Below are 22,909 nucleotides of genomic sequence, written 5' to 3' on the forward strand. Positions count from 1 at the left end.
TAGGCCCTAATTGAGAAATGATAAATGTCTCCCCTAGTGCACAGTAATATTTACCTAGTCGAAGTGGAAATTTAGAAGTGGCGGTATGGAAAACATAAGTGAATGAAATTTGACAATTTTACAAAGACGACAGTAGAAGTGGCGGTATGTCATACCACCATATACACTCCCACTTTGACCACTGCCTGGTTTATTAACACTGCAGTCCTGTATTTTATTACAGCCGTAACCCATTGTTGTTAGAACAATGCATTACATGGTCAAAGAAACAGCTTTATCCTAGCACCTGTCACTTATTACCTCTGTTATTGTATTGCCTCCCCATGTCAAAATCAGTCCCCTGATGACTTGTGGGAGCGCCAACTGATCAAAACTATTTGAAGGGTAGTCACTTACAAAGTGCAATGTTGTCCACAACAGAACATTACAGTGACAGGGTGTCAGACAATGGAGATGGAAGAAATATTATATTTTAATTTTGCAAATAATACTCACACACTGTTGTCTGTCTTGTGCATATATAAACACCAGCAAGGAAACATATATGCAGAATATAAACAGTGTGTGTGTATATATATATATATACATATATATATATATATATACATACACATAACCCGTTATTATGCTATGCACTTACAAATATTACTACGTAGTGTCCTCTATGTACTCTGTAATGACCATATTGTGTACACTTATAATATAAATACCCTACTCGTAACAATTCCGTCCATATTATAAATCTATGTGGCTCATTCCCGTTTACATCCGGCTCCCTCATCCCCCATGACCGGTTCCCTCACCTATAACCGGACTCTCGGCTCCTTCCGCTCCCGGGAACAACGAACAGCAACGAGGCCCAGAATGTACCAATCGCTGCGTGATGGGGAGGGGGGGGGGCTGCCAAGCTCGGACTGTTTAAGAGAAAAGCAGAAATGGAAAGCAAAACATACAGGGATACCCCTGCAACAGTGGTACAGCCCGCCTGACCAATTGGGAGCGACCACGTGACGTCATGATATTTCAAGCACCGTGCTGGAGTGGGTGTGGCTTGTTGCAGGAATGGGCGGGGTTTGGAACAGTGACACTATAAGAGCTTCTCTCACCTCTTGGTTAGTGACGCCCAGTTACCTCTGTTGGGCTGGGGATCACTGCTGCTGTCAGAGTGGTTGTGGGCATATAGAGTCTATATTATAGACTGGACAATTTTGCATTTTTCTGAATAAGTGACTGGCGTGTTCCAAGGGATAAGTGTTTTTGTGTCTCTGGTTTTACAGAGAAAAAGACACAGGCTGGGGTTCTCCATTAATAACATTTAAATCCAGCTTGGTCTACAATTATACCAAAAGGCTATTTTTTTAATTATTATTATTTATTTATTTTTTATAAGTAGCTGATATTTCCAAAGGTGAAAGGGACACTCTCTTTTTCATTTCACTATAGACCAGAGTATTTTTATACATGCATCAGTTACAGTTTTATAGGGGCTAGCACTCACTGCATATTAAAAACATTAGGGGGTATATTTACTAAACTGAGTATGAAAGAGTGGAGATGTTGCCTATAGCAACTAATCAGATTCTAGCTGGAATTTATTTAGTATTCTATAAAATGACAGCTAGAATCTGATTGGTTGCTTTTAGGCATCATCTCCACTTTTCAAACCCGCAGTTTAGTAAATATATCTCTAGACCTCGCTTTGCTGGGCTGTTTTTATGAGTTCCTATTGATGAAGTGGAGCCATCTTTATTGAATAGTATGGGGAGGGCATATGTAGTGAGATGACTACATCATTGCCCACTTTTTCCGAATCATTAAATCATATTTAATTAGCAAAGAGCAGTGAATTTCTGGTCTTCACTACTGATATTGAGCTATTGCCCCCAAAAGGACCAAGATGCCTGATAATAATTCTATCAAAATTGATCATTTTATGTTTGTAAATTAGAGATTAGCGGGTCCGGAATTACTAAATCAGAACCCCCCGAACAGTGCCGATCCGAGCCTGGATCCGAGCACTGTTCGGGGGTTCCCGCCGATCACAAACCTCGGAATAAGGCAAAACCTCGCGAGATCCGACGGCGTGATGACGAGGTTTTATTTATCCCGAGTGTGAATGACAGGGGGGTGAAAACTAGGAGGGAGGAGACAAAAGCCAGCCCTTGCCCCAAGCTGACAGATCAGTGCACACCAGTACAGAAGCTGCCGCAGTGAAAGTGACAGTCTCCTATGGGCACAGGGGAAAGAAGGAGTCTGCTCTGAACGCCTGCACACTGGATACTGAAGAACAACTGGCTGCTCCTGACCACCGTAGTGGCAGTGGTTTTAGGTCAGTCCTCGTGTTATCCAATCTCTGCCTATGTAAAGCATCCATATTATGTGCAGAATTCTACCCTATCTATCTATGTAGCGTTGACACTACCATCCTTAGTGTGCTCATTTCTAACTGCAGAAATCTGGTATTTGTATTCCTGCCTAGTACCATTTCTGCAGCCTAAACTGAGCAGTAAGCAGTACATTATATGTAATGGGGGTGGGGGATTAGGGGTTATTAATTGCAATAATTGTTTTTTGTTTTAATTGCTGGGTGGATGTGACAATTTGCTAACAAATATGAGATAAATGAACATCATAAATATCCTATTCTTATACAGTGTCTTAGGAGACTTGTGTCTATCCACCTAGTTTATTTGTAAAACGTGTTGAAGGAGCTGTGAAATTTGCGTTACCTAGGAGACTGCAAGCAAGGCACTGATCCTGCCGTATAAGTCCAGTGGTACTGCTGTTTAAGTCCACTGATCCTGCCACGTGTTTGCGCCTCCCACTTGTGTCGCTTAGCTTAGTCATCCAGCTACCTCGGTGCAACCTTTTGACTTAAAAACAATATTGTGAGGTGTTCAGAATAGACTGGAAATGAGTGGAAATGAATGTTATTGAGGTTAATAATAGTGTAGGAGTGAAAAAAAAACAAAACAGTTTTTTAGGTCTTTTTATGCTTTTTTTTTTTTTAAAAAAAAAAAAAATCAGAACCAAAACCTTTCGTGGGGTGTTTTGGCAAAACAAATCAGACCCCAAAACCTCAAGCTAATCAGAACCCAAAACACAAAACACAAAAAGTGGCCGGTGCACACCCCTATTGTAAATGTAGTTGGAAGTTCAGTGCAGATGGCTCCTATTGGCATATTTATGTAATCCTTTCTCAGCTGCAATAACAGCCTTTACGTAGGGGACCAAAAGGCCATATCTCTTCCAATTTGGCCACCTACATACATGGCCAAGTTAAACATTAATCATGTTGCTCGGCACTGCAGGATTGGCTCGTCTTTGGTCAGCTTGATTGTTCTAAAGTGGCCATGGTGGGACCAAAACTTAAAATGTGGGCAGAGAGCTAGCCATAACAAGTTATCAAAAGGAAAAAGCTATACACTAAACTCACGGTCATATGAGCATGCATACATAATGATGCAAACATAGCTCTATTAAATTGTAAATGTGTTTTTTTTTTTTTTATAGAATATTGATGTCTTTTAATAACTATGGGTCACTGCTCTGGCACCGTACAATACACACGTAGAGTAGTGCTTACTCCAGCTTTGCCAAAGTGATTCTGGGCATGAAATCTGGCACAAAAATGGTCAAAATATCCACTTTGGTTTATTTGAATAAGTAATTATTTTGAAAGGGTTTAGGGCATTGATTTCCCAGTGCACTTACACTGGTGAGTCCTCTTTGTGTAGAATACAGTTGAATCCAACCTGGGGGAAAATGTATCAAGCTGAGAGTTTTTCAGCGGGTTTGAAAAACCAATCAGATTCTAGCTATCATTTATTTAGTACATTCTACAAAATGACAGCTAGAATCTGATTGGTTGCTATAGGCAACATCTCCACTTTTCAAACTCGCCGGAAAACTCTCAGCTTGATACATTTACCTCCTGGTCTAAAGTGGTCCTGGTCAGGAAAGCTGGCACTGTAGTGGGGTTCAGGCCGCAGTTAGTTTAGTAGTTTATATAACCAGACACAGCAGTGTAGCATCTTACCATACCACGGATTAGCGTTAGACATCCCTGTTTATCTGCCTAATTTCAATGGTTGACGCTGCCTTCAGCACTGACTCATCTATAGGTGTTTTTAATTAGAGCAGCAAATGGCCAAGTTACTATCAGCTATATATGTACTAGGTAGGCAAGTGCCACAGATAGTCCATGTTGCAGAAATATATTGTTAATGTAAGTACATATCGGAATAAAAATGTACAATTTGATCAAAATGTAAACTTATGTATTTTAGGCCAGACTGGATTAATTGGATTCTATATAGGACAATGCATTGAAAACATCACTTACTCAAATTCAAAATTGACCACAGTGCCCATCTCGGTGCCAGTTTTTGTACCCGGAACCACTTTCTAACAGACTACATTTAAATCTATTTTATGCAGGACAACCTTGTGTATCTGACTCACCAAAGAGGGTGATGCAATTAAAACAGAAGCCAGGAAACGAGAGAGAGAGAGAGGAAAGAAAGGCATTTGGAAATTATGTGAATAATATTTAATTTAAAACATAAATATAAATTCCATGTCCTTACTGAAAACATGCTGTATAATACGGAGCTGAATAATAGGCATGAAATAACTGGAGTGTTTATATACCATGCCTTCTCTCACTGAGTAGGTTACCATGTTGGTGCACAGGTGCCTCTCTAACCAAGTAAGCCGACAGAGAACCATGTTTACCAAGTTAATCAGAGGAGCACAGCAGACCGTCTTGGTTTTGCATCAGTGCACTTGGATGGTCCGTCCAGCGCACATCAAGGTTGTATGGTGTACTGTGCAAAGTATAAACTTCAAATCAAAGCCCTATCCCCTACCACTTACTGAGGCTTAAATAACAAGAGTGGAAAGATGTCAGGGCTGTCTTAATTACCTTTGGCAATTTTGCTTGTGAACCTTTTGATTACATTGCTCCGAGGGTATCAATAAATGTGATTCTCCATCAAATAGCAATATAGAGGCAGAGAATGCATTGAATGAACAGAAAGACTTACATGTCAGAGCCGGTGCAAAATACAAGTCCTTTAGTGGGGTGGAAATGGCTTCTGGACAGCAAGGAGTACCTCTAAGAATATACCACATTTTGATGAAAATACAGCTTTTATTTTCAGTTGGGGACACATTTTGATGTAGTGAGATAAAGTGTCAATACAAAAAATGTTATCCGTAAGTACGGTTTTATAAAATGGTAAAATATTTTCAAGCGTTGGCAATAATGCATAATGCAAGGAGACTAAAGTAATGAGTGGCTCTCTTCAACTTCTGATGTCACTTAGGGGTGTGCACCACTTCCATCTCCCCCATTTACAGGCCACCATTGAAGTAATAGGAATCACTATACTGACTCAATAATAAATACCATTTTTCAAAGTCTGAGGCCTTCTGCTCCATAACCTTTCTAATGTCCCAGCAGTGCAGCATCTCCCAGTAAGCCAACTTCCTGGGACCAGATCAGGTATTGATAGTACATCTGCTCAGTACATGAAAGTGGGGGTTTGAGAATGGATTCAGGACAATGTTGGTATGATGTATAATATATCCTAATGATAAACTCAGTTCCAGGCGTTATCGATCACAAATGTCAGCAATACAGTCACCAGTGTGCCACTGCGCCGAAACGTGCCAAAAAAAGGACCAAATATTATCCTACACAGATTTCATGTGATCTAACCACTGGTGGCTTTCAGAATATCACGTAATATCACTGTAGGAAAATACCCACTAGTTCGTGGACAAATTGCCTACTCACCAAACCGAAATGTTATTATAGAATGTTAACCCACACATATCTATGATCCTTCATTTGGGATGGTTCAGTGCAGATGCATGCTTTAGATATATTGCTGATATATGTGATCGCTAATACGTGGGACCTAGATTTCCATTAGAATATACACAGATTTCTCATTCTGCACTCTACTGTATACAAAAGCTCCACTGGCAATAGTTCTGGCTTGAACTTGGTTCTATAAGGAGAAAGTTTATTGTCTTCTTCATTGTTGTGGAAAGAGTGGTATGATATTGTTACCTGTCGGTGTGGAAGGGGCACCGTTGTTAGTTTAATATGGACATTTCTGTTGATATAATATGAGCTACTTTGTTGATAGACTATGAGCGCCACTGTTAATTCATCCTATAGGCACTGCTGCTATAATATGGACATTGTTAGTATTATATAGGTTCCTATGCAGCTATATTATAATATGTGTACTGCAGGTATCTGGCAATGTCTGATTGTATAAGGGAATTGTTGAATAATATTGGCCCTCTGCTGCAATATGGGAACATCAGCTGTATGGTGTGAGCACCCATATCTGCAGCTATTAAATCATATGGCTACTGATGTTATAACAAGGACTCATTTGCTGGTATTGAATCATATTGTGGGCAGCACGGTGGCGTATTGGTTAGCGCTTCTGCCTCACAGCACTGGGGTCATGAGTTCAATTCCCGACCATGGCCTTATCTGTGTGGAGTTTGTATGTTCTCCCTGTGTTTGCGTGGGTTTCCTCCGGGTGCTCCGGTTCCCCCCACACTTCAAAAACATACTAGTAGGTTAATTGGCTGCTATCAAAATTGACCCTAGTCTCTCTCTCTCTCTCTGTGTATGTTAGGGAATTTAGACTGTAAGCCCCAATGGGGTAGCGACTGATGTGAATGAGTTCTCTGTACAGTGCTACGGAATCAGTGGTGCTATATAAATGAATGGTGATGATGATGATGATATAAGTGTTAATATAACAAGGGCATATAGCATAACTAAGAGGATTCAACTGTCCTGTACTTGTCTCAATTAAATAGTGCTCCGAAACAACTAAAAATGTTGTACATTGGTTCTGGGCGGTTACCCGTGCACGACCCTACTGAGAATTACCCCTGTGGTTTTGAGGCAGGGGTGCCACACGGAAAAATAACTTGTCACTATATTCCTTCTTTGCTTGATGGCTACTACATACAAGACAATAGATTAGTCTTTAATCAGTGACACAATCCCTCTGCGTCTACGACACAGACACAACAAGCTGAGATCAGTGATTTTAATGTATTTTTTTTAATTTGGGAAACACAGGTTGGCAATAATTAGAAACCACATACAAAACCTTTTGAATAACCGTGGCCCTAGTTGCAGCTTAAAAGTAGAGAAAGCGCTTCATTATCACAGCAGATTTCAAACAATCAAATGGTGATCTAGTTCCTGGATTCATGCAAAACTATATTCTTACATTTGGCACGAGATATTCTACAGGCATATTCCTTCTCCAGCAAAGGAAATGTCACAGAGGGAGGGCAACCTGGTGTCTGTGCCATCCCCTCTGTTTTGTGGCACAGACAGAAACAAGCTACAGAACGTGCTGTCCGTTTCTCTCCGTGCAAGGTACCACAGACAGGAGGTAGCTACGGGGCATTGGGTCTTTCTCTCTATCAGGTGTCAGACATAGGAAAGGCAGATGAATCATGTTTGCCCCTCCCAGTTATATTACACATTTAATCAACTCATCCCAATGGTGTCAGACATATTTGTCCTTATAAAATGAGTAAGCCCACCTTCTCACTAATATAGGGCCTTACTTACAGTTTGACGCATTTTCCCTCTTAAGGCATACAAAACGCATACTTGTATGTGTACATTGAGTCCCATGTATCTCAAGCTGACTTCTAACAATAGCATAGACATAGGCGTGTGCACGACCGAATTAAGATGGGGCCACATGCGGTCCATTTACAACATGTGCCGTGGCTGCTTCTCTTAAGTGGCTGCAATATATACAACATGGACGGAGCTGCTGCACCTGCTCGGACCCAGCAGCTCCTCCCATGTTCTTTTGCTGACCTTATGAGCTCTGGACTGTGTGACTCAAGAGGGGAGTGGGGGCACTACTGTGAGGCATAATATGGACTGAGGGCACTACTGTGTGGCATAATATGGACTGTGGGTAATATTGTGTGGCATAATATGAACTGGAGGTACTACTGTGTGGCATTATATGGACTGAGGGCACTACTGTGTGGCATAATATGGACTGGGGGTACTACTGTGAGGCATAATATGGACTGTGGGTAATATTGTGTGGCATAATATGAACTGGGGGCACTACTGTGTGGCATTATATGAACTGGGGGCACTACTGTGTGGCATACACACCCTCTATCCTAAGCTAGACATACTCCTCTGGCGGCAAGCTACAGCACATCCTTCTCTAGGTTTACCTTAGTTCACACCCTAATAAAATGGTCTGTGCACGCCTATGAGTGTAGAGTTGCAGAATGACAATTTTAGTCATACTTGATTACTTTCCCGAAATGAGGGCCTCCATGACAGAATTCACAGAGAATCGCGTCATTGCGCTGTGGTGTCAAAATGATGCGTACTCACTTCACTAACCCTCCGGGATCTCCAGATGGGGGTAATAAAGAAAGTTGGCAAGTATGTTTTTAGTAGTAACGGTATAAGTCACATTACAGTATTTGTACACAATCTAATAATGAACCAAGGCGTCATATACACAAGAAACAGTAGATTTCTTGACAATGTTATTAATAGGTCACATTTTCCATATAAAATGTAATGAAATACAAACGCCCCCATACCTGTTTATTATCCCCTTTAAACCATTTGGAATCTTCTTTCCTTAGTAGTCCCAAGTGTACATGACAAATACATAATGTGAACGGGTGGCTGTGACTTGATATAATATAGAATAATCATAGGGCTGCAGGTGTCATCACCAGCTTTACACCAGACCTCCAGTATTGGCAACACACACTCCTCCATCTCTAATTAGGTCGCATCTATAGGGGGATGTCTTACACTTACTGTACTCAACAAATGTTTGACTGTCCCGGTTCCATCTCAACAGACGTAAGGGGTCTCAAATCTGAGTTACACACAAATCTAGATACAGACACATTTTGGTGCACATGCATATATACATGCGCATATATTTAGGTCGAACAAATTGACGTGCGCCCAACTCTTAATTTAGCCCATAGAATTTTTCAATGGTTTCCTCACCAATGTTGTGTACATATTAATAGTGATCACTGTGATAGATGTGTAACTGTAGACATGAATAAAATGATCCCACTAATTTTCCTGTGAGTTATCCGAATTTTCCCAGAATCCCTTGCATGCCTTTTATTGGGTCCCTATTTTATACGTTTGCAGTTAAAATAAAGTAAATTGATCCAAAAGTACAGGGTGGAGAAGGATTTAGAAAAAGACATTACCAACATTGTATTTCTCCGAGATGGTTTATCACTTTATAATGTTTGATGTTGGGAGCATCAGAAAAATTAAACTGCATCATTAAGTAGCTGCTTCACTTGTACCTCACACTATACGAATCTGAGAAACAGTAATCATTGCAAATAATTATGAAACTTGTCAAATGTTGGGAAATCTGATGAAGGCGACAAACTACAATTTGATTTCACCAGTATACTTTGGTCCAATAGACTGTTTCAACTTGTCATGGTTCATGTGCTAACGGGAGAGGTGATCATATCCCTTAAAAAAAAATTGGAAAAAATTAAGAGGATTGTGGTTTAAATGTCCCAATTACTTCTGCTCTAACCAGGTGTTTTACAAAATGGTGGCTGCCTCTGCATCAGTACTTCGAGGGTCCTTAATGCCAATGATTAGATCGTTGCTTCTGCGCGAGCCGTGGACCAAGGAGAGGATGTGCGTCCTGTCAAGCAGATGTCCTCGTGATTCTAGGCCTTCAGTGTCATTTTCTGGAAAGTCACCTGATTGAGGAAGAAATCTGTCTATATTTATTCATATCTATCAGGGTTCTAAAAAAAAGTAATCTGATTACACAGTGTACTGACTGCTTACACAGGATGCCAACAACTGAAGGGTAAAGGCCAGGGGGTATATTTACTAAACTACGGCTTTAAAAAAGTGGAGATGTTGCCAGATTCTAGTTATTTATTTAGTACGTTTTACAAAATGACAGCTAGAAGCTGATTGGTTGCTATAGGCAACATCTCCACTTTTTGAAACCCGTGGTTTAGTAAATATACCGCCAGGGGGTAAATGTATCAAGCTGAGAGTTTTTCGGCGGGTTTGAAAAACCAATCGGATTCTAGCTATCATTTATTTAGTACATTCTACAAAATGATAGCTAGAATCTGATTGGTTGCTATAGGCAATATCTCCACTTTTCAAACCCGCAGGAAAATTCTCAGCTTGATACATTTACCCCCTGGTCTGTATAACGACTAAAAACCAGGGTGTAGAGTATCCATACAATTGGACATATATGATTGCAAATCATAAACATCACTAACAAATGTAAATTAATTATATATGATAACAGATGGAAGATGAGCGATATAAAATTTGGGCATAAAGTACAATAAACATCTTTATTATTTAAAAAATATAACCTTTTTCAAAAAGTGCAGATAAGTAAAATATCAGTCAATAGGGACCTGTTCGCTGTATGTGATACATTTACAGAGATTTGTACAGGTGAATCTTCTGTCAGGTATTGTTACAGCAATCCAACCTTTTCTACACCAACCTGCTTTTGTCCATCACTGTTTATAACACTTATCCTTCATTTAGTAACTGATTGATAGGGTAGAAAGCAGAAATAGACACACATTTATCTTATATTATTTTACTGTTATAATATACACTTGCTCACCTGATGAACCTTTTCTCTATCAGCGGAGATATTCATGTAAATATCTTCCTGGAGACACCGGTTGCTATAACCATCGTTGGCTACATCTCAGCTTGTATGACCTCATCTGCCCACCTCCCGCACAAGAGCATGAATATGCTAATGCTTGTCCATATTGTTGCTTTCCTAATCACATTAATGTATGTTTGGACAGCTTAAATGTCCAATGACTATTTTCTTCAGATTTTCATTTATTTTTTTCACATTTAACAACCATTTAAATGATAATTCCATACGAAACAAATATTTTAAAGGTGTTTTATAAAAACATCAACAACAAAAAAAAACAACAACATATCTTGATATGATTCCCAGGATGTCACTCATCTTGTTTCAAACACTCTAACAAGAGGGCCACCATAAACTTTTTATTTGCATTTGCTTGAATGAAAAGCTTACAGGGGGGGGCATGGACTCCCTCTCATGGGGGGAGGGGTACCCACTCGCCCTGATGGGGGGCAGGGGCACCGACTTCCTCTGATGGGGGGCAGGGCCACCGACTCCCCCTGATAGAGGGGGGAGGGGCACCGACTCCCCCTGATGGGGGGGGGGGGCACCGACTCCCCCTGATTGGGGGGGGAGGGGCACAGACTCTGCCCCCTGATTGGGGGGGGGCACCGACTCCCCCTGATGGGGGGGGGGGAGGGGCACCGACTCCCCCTGATGGGGGGGGCGAGGGGCACCGACTCCCCCTGATGGGGGGGGCACCGACTTCCTTGGATGGGGAGGAGAAGCCCCAACTCCCTGTAAGCAATTTCTGACGCAGTTTGAGCAGTAAGCGGAGAGGATTGTGGAGAATGGAACATTACAGCCACCGGGGACTATGCATCTGGGGGGGGGGGGGGGGGAATGGATTTCTTCTCGTGTTCTCGTGTAAATGTTAATAGTATAGTGATGCATATAAACAATGTAACTCCATTGCTGATTCACAATATCTCTGATCTTAACAGAAGGGACACAGGAGAAATGGAAGATACTCACTATCAACTTGCAGGAAGTTGGTCTCCAGATCTGGATGCAGACGTCCCTGGGCTACACTTTCACTCAGATTCTTATTAAATGATAAGACATTTAGCAGCACCTGAGGATAAACAAATGGGAAAGTGGACAGTGACGTAATGACACAACTATATAGAGGAAAGCAAGGAAAAGACAGCGTTAATACCGAAAAGAAAATTTATTATAGAAAGCTAAAAGGAGAAAACCAGAAAGCTTCACATTGCTAGGAGTTTTATCACTTAAAATTATTTGTGAAATAGTATGTTCGAAATTGTATCATCCATCTGACAGTGTGGTACGCAGATGATTTCATAGAGGTCCACTAGTCACCACAGCAATGTAATAACTAGAAAATACAACTGAGCAGAGTTCTATTGGTTGTTTCTAGCAAGACTCAAGTTTGGCCAGCTGCTAAGGATTTGACCTACAAAACTCACATCCTGAATTCCTTGTAATTTGAAATGAGCATGACACAGAAGAACTGTCCTCCAAAGCTTAAAATGAATATACAATTAAATCATTTAGGGCCTTCCTGTTTCATTTTAATGTAAGGGTTCAGATTTACTTAGGTAGTCGCTAGAATTTAAGGTCCTACATCCAATCAATGGAGTTTTGCTATTTCTTCACCGACATGCTAACTGTGAGCTATGATGAATGACATACATCTCAACCAAGCAAATTACTTTTCTGCCGTACCTGAGTGATGCCAGACAATGCTCGTTCCCCGTTGGATCCACCGAGGGAGAGGTATGTACCACATAGGCCCTGCGCTGGTCTCACCACAGTGGGCAGCAGGAATGAGAGAGGTCTTTTCCCTGGTTCAACAATGTTTTGCTGCCGACAAAATAAGTGCAATTAAAGGAGCAGCAACAAACTAGCTTAAGTATGAAAATTATATAACATAGTTCCATGCAGAATGTTTAATCATATTTGCTGTTTTCTTCTATATTCAGGACAACTGTTTATAATTTCTTATATATTCCAACGCAAAAGGTTTGTGCCTTAAAAACTGTAATTGTTGGCGGTAATTATGGTTATCTATGATCTTGCAGTATGATGTTTTATTACTATGTCACGGGCCGCGGCGGTGCTCAGCCGCCACAACCCTCTTGCCTGCGTCTCGGCCGTCGCTATGACGACCGGGACATAACTTCCGGGGGGCGCTGTTATAGATAGCGCCGGGTCCCGGCATTAGTTCCAGCCGGGCGCGTGCGCAATGTGGCCAGCTGGTTTTCTAAATACAGCCACCTGTGGCTGATAGCGCTGCCCTGCTCCTATTGGCTAGTAGTTGTATTTAAGGCAGGGAGGGCTTAGCCTTCCTACCGGTTATAGTTCAGTGTTCCTGTGTCTAGCCTGCTCTTGTGATTTATTGGTGAAAACCTTGGATTTGCTTGCCTGTGTATGACCTATTGCCTGTCCCTGGATTCTGAGCCTTTGCCTGTGACCTTTTGCGTGTCTCTTGATTCTGAACCATTGCCTGTGACCTCGACATATTGCCTGTACCCGGACTGTGAACCATTGCCTGTGATCCTGATCCATTGCTTGTCCCCGGATTCTGAACCGCTGCCTGTGACCCCGACCCTGCCAGTACCTGACATCTCCTCTGGTGCTCCGTCCAGTCTGAAGATCGCTGGCCTGCCTCCATTCCGTGTGTTACCTCGTGAACCTGTGTGCAGCCGTGTGAGTATAAACTTATACTACTTAGAGTTTAAGACCTGGGGGCATCTGAGTACCTGTGAGCGTAACCAGTCTCTACGGGAAAGGCGGCTGCTAAAGGTGAAGACCTCGTCTACTTGTTCTATAAGTTTATGCCGCACTGGTTGTCGTAACATACTACTAGTATAAATCAGGATACTGCCATAAGAGAAAGGGTAAGAGCATGGGACTTACGGGATTGGGAGAGGAGATGTTGGTGCTTTTATTGCTCCAGGAAAAATCCAGTATCTGGCTGTTGAGAAGGATCCCTGATGGGGTCATAATCATACTGCCGAAGGGACGGTTTAGGGAGCTTAAAATGGGAAAAGAATATTAGATGAAATGAGACCAAAAAAAACAACTTATGTTCCACCTGGCACACAGCGTCACTGTTACCTGACCACCGCCACAATGAAGTCATCAGGACCAATAACCAAGGCCTGACTCGCGGCTGGGCCCACGTGTAGAGTGCGGAAGGACGCATAGTCACTAGGATAGGCAGCATGGAACTCATTAATCTTCTTCCGAAAAAAACTAGATTCCGCCTTACTGACAGAAGAGAATTCATGTCATGCTTTAAAAAGATATCAGTAAGATCCCATCTACGTAACATGCCTTGAACTCCTTTCATTGTCCCAAAGATCAAATTCTCACCCAGTACCATATACACCCAGAAAATCCTTTCACTGCACCTCTATTGTTCTTTCTATGACTTCACTGCCTTTCCTCATCAGTGTTTATCTATAAACTCGTATTGATCAGTGTAGTCCAAGATTTTCCGCTGAATATTTAATAAAACGTCAAGCGTTTGGAGGGGATTCAGTCAACAGAAAATTTCTAAAAAAACAAAGTTTGTGTTTTCTACATAGCTGGAGGCAATAAAATTAATGTTTAAAGACAATTTCTGTAAGTAGCTCTAGTTATCACTACATATATCCTTTATGTCTTGCACTGGTGTACGGACTGCACAAATGTTGTAACCAACATACACTGTTCCTAACTACTGATTATATCTGCATATTGCACAAGGCATCTTTCTGTAGCTATGCAGTTATAAAGATTGACCACTGGTTGGAGCTGTTGCATAGACATGTATCACAGTATTATAGATAGCCAAAATGATTTATGCAGATTAATTCATACACACTTAATCTACTTCCTACCAGCATGCTTACTAAGTATATATTATATATATACATACAGCTATAAAATTTTAATTTTCAGACTACTGTAAGCCATTAATTGGGAAGATCAATACAGTTACGGAGGAGGTGTACACTGGGACGTAGCTCCTGCGGTACCCCTTCCAGTTTAGCCTAGTAAGGGTCCTTCCACTGTTACTGATAAACTCATAAACAATGTCCACGTATAGCATGGACAATCTGCATATGGGACGGGACAATGCATGTACCATCATCCCTCTAACAAATGTCCCAGAGAGCCAAGTTCTGCGCAGAGTTTTCCAGCGTTTGTATAATAATTTGACAACTACAATATTAAGTAAGAGGAGGAAGACGCACACCATAGCGATACATAGTGTGACCTTGGGTTCACCTTGGATCTATCTCCAACACCTACATGGGTATAGTATCCCCAGAAAGTAATAGAATCACTGCCATCACAAATTCCGCTATATAATGGGCACCAGAAAGGATATTTTACAGACTTCATTGCCTCACCTACCATTTGGACCACCCCCTTCATTAATTAAAGCGCTTACTTTTTTTTGTAATTCAGCATACAATACAGCTTTTCATTGGTTTATGTGGTCTGATTACTGTCATTTTGCTATGAAAGATAACTCAAAGGGCATCCAATGAAAAGTGGCGACTGAGGTCGGATTAATGTCACATGGTGTAAAACTCTGCGCGTTTTACTTTTATTTATTACAATCTTGTCCCACAAAAACTAAACCTTACTTTGCATTTACGTGCAGGGACAGGCGTATTACTGAACGCCGTTAACACCCATGTTCAGCCAGCTCCACAAAACATAAGTAGGCACCTGATGTCACTAAATAAGTAAGTAAATGACGCCCCCCAATGATGATCAGAGACAGAACTGGAATAGAATGGTGGTTAGCTCTGCAGATTACTTCATAAAGTATTGTGCTATATTAGTGACATGAACAACGCAACAGGGCCGTCTGTAATCACCTCAGTATCTCTGCTACGTAGCCAGCCACTGTTTGGTCAAAAGAGGGATCCCCTAATTTGCTGGCACAACCAAGAGCTATTTTTAGAGTCTGTAGTAAAAAAACAAAAAAGACACAAGTAAGTACAAATAGTCATGGTGCAGCCAACAGACGTATCGTCTTACATTCATCTGTGTTTCTACATTGTCCCACAAGTCTCAGATCACGTGAAAACTGCACCACTCTGAATACATCCTATCTTATTCTAATGCAAGAGAACCAAATTACATTTCCTCAAAGGTGGTAGAAAGAAATTGTTGTTACAATATAGAATATTAAGAAATGTAAAATAATATTAGTACATAAAACTAGTAATGCAGTAATATGACCTCACAGAAGAAGTGATGGCATTTGTACTGTCCCAATGCATTTTTCCATATTCTCCAATGAACCTTGTGAAAGTTATGGGTACTCACTCGCCTCTTACCAAGGCTGACTTTACAACTTTGCAAAACTACCAGCAGCAATGCTTTCGTAGAACTCTTTATATAGCAAATGTACTCCCAATATTCTGAAGGTTTCTAGAATGACCATTAGGTCATGCTCGGCACTAAGGCAGTTAAATAAAGTAATGCTTTAACTGTTTGAGCACCAGACCTAGAGAACATGTTTTAGTTTACCGCTGAAGTGCTTTATTTAATTGTTTGAGCAACAAAACTAGGATAATATTATTTATTTAACTGCTGCTATACAAAACCTGTAGGGAAGGGCTGTTTTATTTAACTACTTAAATGGTAAGTTTGGAGAAACAAACATTGCTTTACTTAACATCTTGAGTATCAAAACTGAAAATTAATGGTTTACTTCACCGACTGAGATCCAAGCATGGAGAAATATGCTATATTAATTACATGAGACCCCCTCCATGAATAAAGTTGATTTGTGTAAAGGGATTGTATACAAAGGTTGCGTTAAATGCAGACTGCTGATTTTGACATAGGCTTTGTGTACCATTGGGTGCTCCACATGGATTTGTACTTTCTGTTCAAAAGTTGAATAAGTTACTAAAAACAACACAAAAATAGAGCACTAAGTAGAGATTTATATTACAAAGAGAACGAAAGCAGCAGAGCCTGACAGAGCATTCACAGACTGTCAAACATAAAGGGGCATATTCAATTGTCTGCGGGATTGGCGAAAATCCTGCGGTCCGTGCAGGATTACCGTTATTACGGTAATCCTGCGCTGAAAAAACGTTAATACGGTAATTTACTCGCTGGATTTCAGCTCGCAGCTCAGGGAGCTGCGAGCTGAAATCTAGCGAGAGATTACCGTATTAACGGTAATAGTTTTTCCGCGCTCGAACCCGCGGACAATTGAATACCCCCCAAAACGTCTATGTCTATAATGTATTGGAGGAAAATACCTATTGGTACATATAACATTATTATTTATATATAACGTGTATAGAATTCAATTTCTTCTTCATTTTGTGTGGCTAATTTGCCTACTGCCTACTCATTTAGCTTTATTACTTCAGTAGTACAATAGTTTATTCCTAGAATAAACCTGCAGTGAAACCAAATAAATACATTTAGATTCATTTTATATAGCTGGAAAATGCTTGGAAAGATCTTCTACTAAGTAATATACAGTAAGGTAATATCTAAGGGTTCTACCATACCTCTCAATACTTCAATCTGCCAGACAGAAGTTTGGTTTGCAAATGGCTAGTTAAGATGGTGAGAAGACAACGCTGGCCAATCCCAGAACATGCTGTATGACTGCATTGTGCACACTCTTTGTGAACCCCTAGAGGGTCAGCTTGGGACCTCCCACCCCACCTTTACCTGAAAGAGGGACAACCTTGAAGGAAAGGGAAAGTAAGAGCTTAGGCACCAAAGATGGGCAGTTCTATATTCTTCATCTATTAATTGTTTTAAGAATTTAGATATATATTCATTGTTGTTCTTTTCAGTGTCACCATACATTGCTCGAGTAGCCACCTGTACTCACAATTCTCTGTTGGTAGAGGTGCACACTACAAATAGACCGTTTTTTCCCTTTAACTCATAGAGACATCAGAATTTACATAATCTGCTTTAAGAACGTTTTTAGATTCCACATCAGAACACATCAATATTTCTTCTCAGGATCCCTCCAACAGACTGCTTTATAATCACATATCGCAAGAACTGGCAAGCCTCAAACTCACCTCTGCTATCCAATGCAGGGCACTAGAACGAGACGTGTGCTTGGTCAGATTTGCCCCTTCCAGAATATTGAGGGCTGTTATAAGGGCCGGGCCTGAATGTGGGGCAGGAGGGGCAAACACAAGATGACCTAAAAGAAAAAAAATAACACAATTATCTTCACAGAAAAATGTTCAGGGCTATATGTTGGCTTAGTACTAAACATTCATTCACTAGCCCTTGTACCTGGGAGGTGAGTGCCTTTGATTTTAATTGCAGTTTAATGGTGTTTAAAGCAAATAGGTCAGTGTAGGACCTGCACTTGAGGTGCCCTTGATGCTGGGATGCAGGCTTAAATATTTTGATCAAAATATGAACCATTATCTCATGTTTTCATTTTGCTAGACACACACATATATGCAGTGTTAAGCGCTGACAACAACTGTCTATTTGCTTAGTATACCTATATGGGAATTTATATTGCCATGCAGATGGTACCATATATAACATGGGATATACTGAGCGCCGGCTTATTTCTTCCCTGGTTTAGCCTCATATATGGCTTAAATTAATCTAGAGTCAGAGGGGGCTGCCTTTATTACGTGTGGCAGTTTCGTGTGGAGTTATTACATTGCTGGTGAATAATAAAGATCTTTTTGCGGAGTGGAAATTGCTGTGCGCTTTTTCTCACAGCAAGGGATGCCCCGAAAAGTGTGCCCTCTTCCCCCCAATGATCTCATTTCAATAATCTTCTTCTGAGCATGTGCAGGGCCCGACACGTGCAATGAAGCCTCATTTGATTGCACTGAAAGCTGAGATGGGGCTCCAATGCCTGTGCATTGGATTTGGGGTATGCTGAAAAGAGCCATGTGGGCGGTTACGAAGGTCTACAGAGGGGAAGGAGATGCAATATCTACATGGTTTTTTTTGTCTTTACTAATGACAATATATAAACATTTTTCTGGAATGAGTGGTTACATAATCAGATATAACCTGTTTATGGACTACATACAGATAAACTGAGCAAGCAGAGTAAGTGATTGTTACATTGGGCAAAATACACAATTAAGAAAAACATTACTATAGGTTCTGGTATGGCTATGCCCAAATGGTAATTATGTGACAATTATTAATTCTCTGCATTACAAAAGTCCTCACTACAAACCTTGGATAACCAATACTCCAAAATGTCAATTTAGAAGACTTAGGAATAAATTTACTAAGCAGAACATGTTTGATGCTTTGCAAGTCGCCACACATCACCAGCGTATTGCAGCCCCCAAACCGCAGGACTGATTGGTAAAACCGGATGAAAAACATCTGCTCTTACCACCTACACTACATTCAGGCCTAGCCTAATCGGCATCAATCTGATCCTTTAGGGGGAAGGGTCGAAAAAGCAAGTGCCAAATAACACTGGGCTCCTCCAGGTACCCCTGGCGGATGGATACCAGCAGCGTTGGACTGGCCCACCGGGAGAATCCCCGGTGGGCCCCGATGCCTTAGGACTTCACCCCATTTTCTGTGTGGGTGGAGCCCACCCTGAGTGTTTAATCGACGGGGCCCCTCTGAGCCCAATATGTGTAGCGTGCGAGTCTCACCACTTTTAAAGGTGACACTTGCACCTTTAATTAGACCCTCCCCTTTAAGATTCACAGCCATCAAGTAAATACATTGCGTCGTTGGCAGCATGCAGTAGCAGGGAGGAGTCTGCCCAGCGATCGGAGAGCAGAGGAACATATGTAAGTAACATCTGCTTTATTTTATTGTAATTGGCTTTTTGCTTGTTTTTTTCAAACTTGATGTTCCCTTTTTACCTGGGGGGAGGGAGCATGAAATGTTTGTGGCATAATGTGACTTGGGGACACTACTGTGTGGCCTAATGTGACTTGGGGACACTACTGTGTGGCCTAATGTGGCTTGGGGACATTACTGTGTGGCCTAATGTGGCTTGGGGACATTACTGTGTGGCATAATATATATTGGGGGCATTACTCTGTGGCTTAATATGAATTGTGTCATAAGCTCTACAATGTGGAATAAATTGCACTGTGGCTCTACTGTGTGGCATAATATGAACATTTATTTATTGGTTCCATTACTATTAAATATAAATAAATAAATATATATATAATTATTTTTTTTTAGTCTTTCTTAGAAACATTATTCTTTCATATTCTTTCTTGTCTGTTTCATTATAATATCTACACACCTTCCACTAGGTATGTAGTGCTTTTAGGGCACTGTCCCGCTGCCCTGAAACTCAGGACTTCTGAGTTATGGGAGACATGTCACTGCAAGTTTTTGCTATAGGAGGTGGCCTAGTGCTTTTCACACTAAGCACGCACTCAAGGAGGTACAGCCAGACTATCAATTGTTTGGCCACACCCCCTTTGACGGGGCACACACACGAGTCTCTATTATGGTCAACTAGGGAGGGCTCCACAAGAAACTTCTGTACCAGGGCTCACAATTCCTCTTGGCAGCCCTGCTTGCAAAAGCACATGTGTACTTGGAATTCTATCACCAGTGGTGGACACGGGAAGGTTTCAATTATTCGAGTAATATAAATTATATTACATTTATCTATCATTCTATGAATGTTAAATTTCATTAGATTGATATTTATTTGTGTGTCATGAACTGGAGGTAATACAAAATGTAAAATAAAATAAACAATGTCACTTCTACTTCTCAATGTATGTTCTATAATTAGATCAAGAGAACAGGGGAACAGGCTTCAATTAGAGAACCAGGGATAGGGGGTGGTATTATGAAAAAGGCCAGGGAGGTTGTTTTGGAGAGAACAAAAAATATGGAGAAAAGATGACCAGTAAAGAGCTACACAAAGCATCTATAAAGCCTATCATTACGCAAGTTAAAACTTAAACCATCTATTGTTCACACCATCAAAATTAGGAAATCTACCCTGATGTATATACAGCCATCCTTTTGCTTGTGGTCACAGATCATGATGATTGGTTCCTCCTCTGCGGACCTCATCACACATGGGGTATGTACCACATGATGTGAGCTGTCCCACATGTGCCGGCAGCATGAGGAGACAGAAGACGCTGCAGTGCTGAAATTAAAGCAGGGGCGTGGGCTACTTAATAGTGTGCATGCAAAATTAATTTATTGGTGGGGTGATGGTGGAGCCTATGGAATAATTTAATGCTGGGGTGGTTTTGGGTCTAATAATTTAATGCATTGCTGAATCTGGGGAGATGGGTGGCTTTTTGTTCAGTGAGAAAACTAATTATTGTTGGGTCTTTTTATGGAGGGTAATAGGTTTATTTATTATATGAAAATACAAATTATATAATGTCTCGGCTGCTTGTTGGGGGTATCTATATTTATTAAATGTAAATACTATTAATGTCTTTGGGGGAAATATGTTTATTTAGTAAATGTAAATACTATTAATTTAATGTCAAGGCTGTTTGCCTAATTATTAAACGTGGGCGCTATTGATTTAACATTGTGACTGGTAAGGGGGCTAGAGTGTGTCCTCATTGCTAGGCTTTTCATATTTAATGTACTTATCCCTTTTTCCAAAACAGGACCCCAACATTCCAGGATCCAGACCACAACTGAGCTTAAGACATCAGCAGCAGGTAGCGAACGCTGCAAGAACAGGTAGGAGAGAGCAGAAAAGTCTGCCAACTGTTCAGATTCTAGTGGGGCAAGACTTTGTCTCGATCTAAGAGGTGGGGCCTAGACTATGTACTCTTTCTATACACTGCATTCTCTATATACTTCACTATGCCGCTAGCCATGTCTTTCATAGGCTGACCACTCCCGCTCTGGTGTCTGGTCATGCGTCTATGGTGGCCGCCCCCCCCCCCCTCCCCCTCTAATGGGCCTCTACCTTTGCAGTCCCCCGTCGGGCCTTTCATGCCCCAGTCAAACACTGGATACCAGGGTTAAAATGTTAAACTATAGTGGCTTCTCGTGTGGTACTAGTGCATATTGGCACTAGTTGTGCCACAAGAGCAGCCACTACAAGTGTTGGCCCCTTTGTTAAATTAATATATTTGCCCCAAGTATATACGTAAACAATATATAATGCCCCCTTGTAGGTTAAAATAAATAATGGTACCTTGTAAAATAAAATAAATAGTACCCATTTAAATAATAAAATATTATATAGTGCCCCTTTGAATGATAAAATAATGTAGAGTGGCCCATCATCAAGAAAAATTATTATTGATGTCTTAAATTAAAAATTAGGGGCTCATATTTTTTTATTAAGGTTTCCATAATAAATACTTACCTAACAACTTTTTGTTTTTTTGGTCCAATGTAATCCATATGATGAATAATAAAAAATAAACATATAGACAAGATGGACAGCACACAAGCTATTTCCAGCGCAGAATGAGTAAATCTCCGATGAGCACACCTACTTACTAGCTGGCCAGCCAATCCTGTCACCAAGTGTTCAGGCCATGCAGCAGCTCAGCTCGTTTGTGTCCAGTTCTAAAGTGTCTCAAATTATCAAATAAACAAATGTAACCAAGAGTATAAAAAAAAAAAAAGTAATTACTAAACGTTGTTAGAACTTTATTTCTGTATTCATTGTCTTTCTCCTTAACCTATGGACGGTTTATACACTATAGGAGCCCAGTGCAATTCGGCATCTTGTATAATATTATTGATATTATACGTCTGCCTAAATGATCATATACAGTTCCTAGACCAAGATTTAATGATTTTGCAATCCTATGTCCCCATCTGGATAAAAGAAATAATATTTAACAGTTATTATATGTATTATAATTATATATATTATTTTTTATGATGGTAGGTAACCCTAGGAAAGAAAATCTGGTAATATAATAAAACAAAGCCTGGTTTTCAACATGGCAACTACCTTGATAAACAGTTTGCACAGGCTTCTCCACTGAAACAGTGTAGTTGCTGAAATCTTCTTCTGAAATCACTCCTCCTTGTGCATTAACCTGAGGGGGGGGGGGGGGGGAAAGCAGTCACTAGGAAATCCAAAAGTGTAATCTGTGCCAGTCATAATAAGTGCCTGTCCCATAATTTAACAGACAACTCATGGAAACATTTTTTTTGAACAGTAGCAATTGTTTATTTAATGGTAATAAAAGACAACAAAATATGTTATCCAATAT

At 40.6% G+C, this 22,909-nt stretch overlaps 2 protein-coding genes across 3 annotated transcripts in view; both read right to left on the minus strand.

The window, feature by feature from the left end:
- The window catches only part of NCOA6 (nuclear receptor coactivator 6), a 34,248-nt gene extending 33,294 nt beyond the window's left edge, over positions 1 to 954 (minus strand). For both annotated transcript variants that reach the window (XM_075177568.1, XM_075177566.1), the window contains exon 1: positions 804 to 954. The gene's annotated coding sequence lies outside the window, so the exon portion shown is untranslated. The remainder of the gene's footprint in view (positions 1 to 803) is intronic.
- A 6,132-nt stretch (positions 955 to 7,086) lies between these two features.
- The window catches only part of GGT7 (gamma-glutamyltransferase 7), a 39,708-nt gene continuing 23,885 nt past the window's right edge, over positions 7,087 to 22,909 (minus strand). The window contains exons 8-15 of the mRNA XM_075177569.1: positions 22,645 to 22,732; positions 17,792 to 17,919; positions 15,599 to 15,687; positions 13,839 to 13,991; positions 13,638 to 13,755; positions 12,444 to 12,581; positions 11,730 to 11,829; positions 7,087 to 9,801 (exon numbers count right to left, since the gene is read on the minus strand). Coding sequence (XP_075033670.1) covers positions 9,638 to 9,801; positions 11,730 to 11,829; positions 12,444 to 12,581; positions 13,638 to 13,755; positions 13,839 to 13,991; positions 15,599 to 15,687; positions 17,792 to 17,919; positions 22,645 to 22,732 — 978 coding nt within the window. The 3' untranslated portion in view covers positions 7,087 to 9,637. The remainder of the gene's footprint in view (positions 9,802 to 11,729; positions 11,830 to 12,443; positions 12,582 to 13,637; positions 13,756 to 13,838; positions 13,992 to 15,598; positions 15,688 to 17,791; positions 17,920 to 22,644; positions 22,733 to 22,909) is intronic.

Source organism: Mixophyes fleayi, chromosome 6 (genome assembly GCF_038048845.1).
Source record: "Mixophyes fleayi isolate aMixFle1 chromosome 6, aMixFle1.hap1, whole genome shotgun sequence".
Classification (NCBI taxonomy): Eukaryota; Metazoa; Chordata; class Amphibia; order Anura; family Limnodynastidae; genus Mixophyes; species Mixophyes fleayi.